This window comes from Mytilus edulis, chromosome 4, assembly GCF_963676685.1.
Source record: "Mytilus edulis chromosome 4, xbMytEdul2.2, whole genome shotgun sequence".
Classification (NCBI taxonomy): Eukaryota; Metazoa; Mollusca; class Bivalvia; order Mytilida; family Mytilidae; genus Mytilus; species Mytilus edulis.
Genome location: NC_092347.1, coordinates 76,915,039 through 76,921,140, shown reverse-complemented (window position 1 = coordinate 76,921,140; position 6,102 = coordinate 76,915,039). Strand labels below are relative to the sequence as shown.

Sequence of the window (6,102 nt, the reverse complement as noted above, 5' to 3'; positions counted from 1 at the left end):
TATTTTACATGAGTAACAAGACGGCCGTAGCATGTGGAGAAGGATTTACCACTCTAACTAGGATGACTGAAATCACCACGGTATTTAGTGCAGTTCTTATTGTTCAGTTTTTAGTTTTGGTGGAGTGTTTTGTGCACTTGTTTGTCTTTTCTTTATTTATAAGGGGGCGTGGCGTTATCACTCTCTCTTCGACTTACGTGTTTTGAAAGTCCCTTAGGTATCCCTCAATCCCTTTTTATTTGTTGTATAAGAAAATGAACAGTAGATATAATTACCTGAAGCTGTTTAATATGACTTGTAACCACCTTTTCCTCCGAGTCCACCACCTCCACCACCACTGACAACAACACCTCCGCCATATCCTCCTCCGTATCCACCTCCGTATCCACCGCCATATCCTCCTCCGTTTCCACCTCCATATCCACCATTGCCGCCGTGTCCCCCGCCACTTACAACAACAACTCCACCTTTTCCACCGCCGTTGCCAAATCCTCCTCCGAATCCGCCTCCATTTCCTCCTCCGTATCCACCGCCATATCCACCCCCGTATCCGCCTCCGTATCCACCACCATATCCGCCTCCGTATCCACCATTGCCACCGCTTACAACAACAACTCCACCTTTTCCTCCGCCTCCTCCAATTCCTCCTCCAATTCCTCCTCCATATCCTCCGCCATATCCACCTCCATATCCACCACCGTTTCCTCCTCCATATCCACCATTACCGCCGTATCCTCCACCACTTACGACAACAACTCCACCTTTCCCACCTCCTCCTCCAATTCCTCCTCCAATTCCTCCTCCGTATCCTCCTCCATATCCATCTCCATATCCTCCTCCATTTCCTCCTCCATATCCACCATTACCGCCGTATCCTCCACCACTTACGACAACAACTCCACCTTTGCCACCACCTCCTCCAATTCCTCCTCCAATTCCTCCTCCATATCCTCCTCCGTATCCTCCGCCATATCCTCCACCATATCCTCCACCTTTTCCTCCAAGTCCACCACCCCCACCACCACTGACAACAAAACCACCACCATATCCTCCTCCGTATCCACCTCCATATCCACCGCCATATCCTCCTCCGTATCCTCCTCCATATCCACCATTGCCGCCTTGTCCCCCGCCACTTACAACAACAACTCCACCTTTTCCACCTCCTCCTCCAATTCCGCCTCCATTTCCTCCTCCGTATCCTCCTCCATACCCTCCTCCTCCATACCCTCCTCCTCCAAATCCTCCTCCAAGATTCAAGCTACCACCTTTTGATCCGACTGGAAGGTAAGTGCTTACTGATCCATATCCGCTGCCTGATCCGTATCCTTGATTACCATAACCAATATTACTACTGGATCCATAACCGCCATGACCTCCACTAACAACCATGACATTACCGCCACCATAGCCGCCGCCATATCCATAGCCGCCAGTATTTCCATAACCGCCTGATCCATATCCTCCTCCGTATCCTCCTCCTCCGCCACCACCACCACCACCTCCTCTGACAACCGTAACTACTCCACCTCCACCTCCACTGCCATAGCCACTGTTATAGCCGCCATATCCACTTGCCTGGGCAGTGGCTATCAAAAATGCAACAAATAATGGGACCATTTTCAATCAAATGTTTCCCTGTAAAACAAATCTTTATTGTATTAATTCATAATGATCTAATGAGGAAAACAAATGCCAGGATAAATTTTGCAATCAGTAAACGATATGACAAAAGCATGTAAGTGGCTTTAGAACTAAAGATACTAATTAAATTTTCAAATTATATTAGTGAATTTTACTTTTAAGATGTCATCAAAATTTCTAAATTGATATATTTTACCTGGAAACATAGTGTATGTCTTAACCGAACACGAACCACAACGTTAATCAAAATGTATCCCACATCACATCTTTAGTGTATAATGCATGAAACATGAATGTGTTATTTCTTCAGTAAAAAAAAAAAAATAACATTAAACGTTAAAATTAGTTGATAAAAATTCACCAAATTTTTTGTTTTGATTGGAACAAGTGAGCATTGTTACTATCGTCTTTGCAAGGATACTATCCTAACGTACCAAAATATTAAGTGCAAAATTTTTAAAAAATGGATATATATTGTATACTCCACTGAAAAAAAAAAAACTGTACATATTAAAAAAAAACGCATACAATTATATATGATTGGTTACCGATATGATCCAAGGATTTATTTGTTTTATACCGTGACGCTTAACACTCTATTAGCAATACCATCGACAAAAAACCAATAAAATATATTTTTCACAAGCCAACTATTTTAAGTATCTATGCATGTAGTTTATTTGACGTAACCCCACATATCGCCTTTTATATATATTATATTCCTAATCCTATAATCCTCAGTGAATTCCACTTGTTTGCCTGTAGCACCAACTTTGTATTTTTAGTGATGGGGTTATCATTGTTTGTTTGTTTCTATGATTTTGTTTTTAATTAAAAGAAATAAAACAAATTATATTTTCCATGATGAACAGAAACAGTATTTTTTTCAATAAATATTTTACAATTTCCCAATGTTCAGTAAAACAAACAATTCATTTTTAAAATTTCTTCTGAAACATTCATTTTTCAAGAAATTTAAAATCTAGCAACTAGTTTAAAATATGCCCCCTCCAAAAATACAAACGCACACCAGATAAAAGGTACGTATTGTTGTCTGAATATAACGAAACATCTACATATATCTATTAATATTTTCTGTATCTCCAACTTATGCCATATATGACATATGACATCTTTGCCTGACCTCATCTGAAACAGTATATTCACATTTTACTTTTCTTTTTACACAAATACTGGTTTATATTGCAACTAGTTGTGTTAATTCCTAAATATAGTAACACAGCTTTATTTTGTGCAATGTCAATTTCATCATGGAACACTTTTTCCAGCATCAGGGGTTCATTAAGGAATGAAAATAAGTTTGAAATTTGTGTTACAATTTATATAGGAATCGATGGTTTAAATTAAATTGCAGTATAAAAACAATATTAGGTCAATGGCATCAAAATATAAACTTTTTTGTATTCGGTACAAAACTGGGAAAGGGATCGGTAAAACCCTTATCCAGTTTCTCAGCCTCATGCATACAAAAAAGGTTATATTTTTCTAACATTGACCTAATATTGTATATATACTGACACATATATTATTCCCACAGACCACATTACTAATAAAAGGGAAATGTCCTTACCTCAGTTAACTATGGCAAAACCCGCTTACTGTCTGACTGACGTACAATGTAAGCATGGGTCTTATTTATATCTTGACCATAACTTGGTGTATTAAAGGTTATGCATTAGTTCACAAAAATCATCAAAACTTATGAATATGTTAATATATAAATGTCTATTTATCTTCATCATGAGTAGAAGCGACACTAGACCAATAAAGTATAGTAATATATTTGGTGTTAGGACCATCAAATCACCTTATTGTGGACATAAAATCATATGCTTCATTATCAAAGGAAACATATGTATAAATAATTGTCAAATGTAGAGTTTTTGATTACGACTTTACTATTATTCATATAATTATTTCATTGTGCAATGATGTTTAACATTGTATGTTAAAGGTGTCTGACTTTGCGTTTTGAAATTAGGCATTAATGTTTGTCAGCATATATATTTGTCCGTTAATGAAACCAGATTATACTGGAACCAAATTACTATATATGATGTATTATGAATATAAAAAGAGATACATATTGGTAATACATCAGTAAGACAGCAAAATAATATGACATGTCAAATAATAAGCAGAAAGATTCCCCTAGTTGTGAATACATTTAACAGAGACTACAAGACATGCATGCTAAAATTTCTTCAACGATTCTAAACCAATTCTAAAACATTACATTCAATGAAGACATTCCGAATTATCTTTTCACATATGCTGAATTTTAACAGTGAGACACAAATCAAGACCACCACGAAAAACATGCCTGACTTGACACAGGCATTGGATTAACATAGTGTATTTATTTCAATCGCAAAACAACACAACTTCAAGTTAATATTACTGTATCTGAAAGGAAGTTTAAAGTTCATACTTTGTTTAATATTTTTTAAATATGTGTTCTCAAGTTTGCCCATTCTTTTTCACATGATTTTTGACGGACATGCAAAAGGCGACTGCCAATTGTAAGCTGCAATTGGTCACATGTCTTTAGGGTTTTCATTTTCATTCAAATGAAGTATCAATTCAGGGGTCGTGTTTTTGTTGCATTCGTTTTCTCTGCCACTTATTAGTTGCTTTAATTTATTCACAAGCACTCTGAACCACTTTCATTTTGCAATTCGCATATATGTGTAACCTTTATTGGATGAATATCTGTTTCACAGATGATGACGGATTTGTTCAAATTGTCGTCACCACAACCCTGTCGTGTTTAATTCTAGAATTTGAAATCACTGAATTGACTTATCCTTACTTTTGTACTTGTACGAGCATCATTTTGTAGAGCCCTTCTGAAACACATAAGATCATCCCCTGATTTTTTGAGGGGTTTGTGTTGCTTAGTCTTTTGTTTCCCATATTGTGTTTTGAAGAATTGAAATGTCTTTTGGTCATTTTCATCTTTTTGCCATTACGTTGTCAGTTTGTCTTTGACATATGAGTTTGAATATTTCTTTGGTATCTCCTATATAATTCCATGTAATTGCATATGACTGTTTCATCGGCAAATCAAGAGCGAACTTGCTTGCGGACGATCAGAGCCACAAATTTGAAACATTTCGATTATCCTAGACAGATACGATATTTCCAGTGCTGAAATTCGGTATATGGCCAGACATACAAATGCTCCAATTCTAATATAACTTAATTAAACTGTTCTACTTTCTGCAATTGTTGTTACGTTTGTTAAATATATGATAATAGACATTGTGCTGTACCATATGTCCTAAGTAGGAATGTGTTTGGTACAACTTTTTGGAATTTTGGGTCCTCAATGCTCTTCATCTTTGTACTTGTTTTGCTTTATAACTTATTTGATCTGAGCGTCATTGATGAGTCTTATGTAGACGAAACGCGCGTCTGGCGTATTAAATTATAATCCTGGTACCTTTGATAACTATGTATCTTAATTATTAAGCAAACTAATATTCAAAAAGATGAGAAAGTAGAGTACCCATCTTCCGAGTTGACCAACGTTGACAGAATAAAGAGTTTTGCAGCATCAAAGACAATTCATTTTTTCCATGTTGCAAAGATTACAAAACTCCAATATTACTCAAGAACAGCGAAATCCAATATTTCTTTCCGTGGTGTGTTTATTAAGTATTATGATATTGTGTATTTTGTCAAATGTCGAGCAAGGCCATGCCTGATTCACACCAGTCAAGACTAAATTTGAAGGTCCAGACTAGTCGAGACTAGTTGAGACTGAGTCGAGACCATTTCAGACTACACCAAGTTCATCAAGTGCTGAATTAGACTAATTAAGTAAAGTCGAGACTTAGTCGAGTACAATTAAGTACAGTTAAGTACTGTCGAGACAATGTCGAGACTAGTCGAGTAAAATGTGTGCTGACTTTACTGGTCGAGCACAAAATCTTGTCTTTTCAGACTGTAAGCAGTTTGTAGTGCACTCTATTTAAAACGGTGGCAAAACATTAGACACCCGTCCAGAAATCATATGTAATACATAATTCATCCTATACACGAGGTGGTAGTGAAAATTTGTGAGAGATTTTACAGCAAAAAAAAAGGTGTTTCGTTTATACTTGTAGGTTTGACGATGTATGCGTTAGATCTTGTGCTTATAATAAATATGACGATACCAACTGTACTGCCCCAACTTCCTGTCAACGCTCATTCAGAAAAAAAACACCAGAATATTTGCTTGGTCTGTGTGTGCCATTATTCTGCCAGTCTGTTGGAAATAGGTCCAAAAATAGTCTGATAAGTTTTAAATATACATGAATGCGATTTTGATTTGCTATAGTAAATTCTAGAGACATGATTATCAGTATCTTATAGATTTACGGTATCACACCTGTGCAGAATCGATAAAATAGACATAGATAAGACCTATGTAGATTTTTTTACATTAAT

General features: G+C 36.5%; 1 protein-coding gene across 1 annotated transcript; it reads right to left on the bottom strand.

Moving 5' to 3' along the window:
* Window positions 1–285: 285 nt before the first annotated feature.
* On the bottom strand, window positions 286–1,620 carry LOC139521535 (uncharacterized). The gene has a single exon (XM_071315010.1). The coding sequence runs from the start codon at window positions 1,618–1,620 to the stop codon at window positions 286–288; it is 1,335 nt and encodes a 444-aa protein (XP_071171111.1).
* Window positions 1,621–6,102: the final 4,482 nt, after the last annotated feature.

Coding starts and splice junctions, on each gene's coding strand:
- LOC139521535 (XM_071315010.1), bottom strand. CDS start 1,620: ATGGTCCCATTATTTGTTGCATTTTTGATAGCCACTGCCCAGGCAAGT.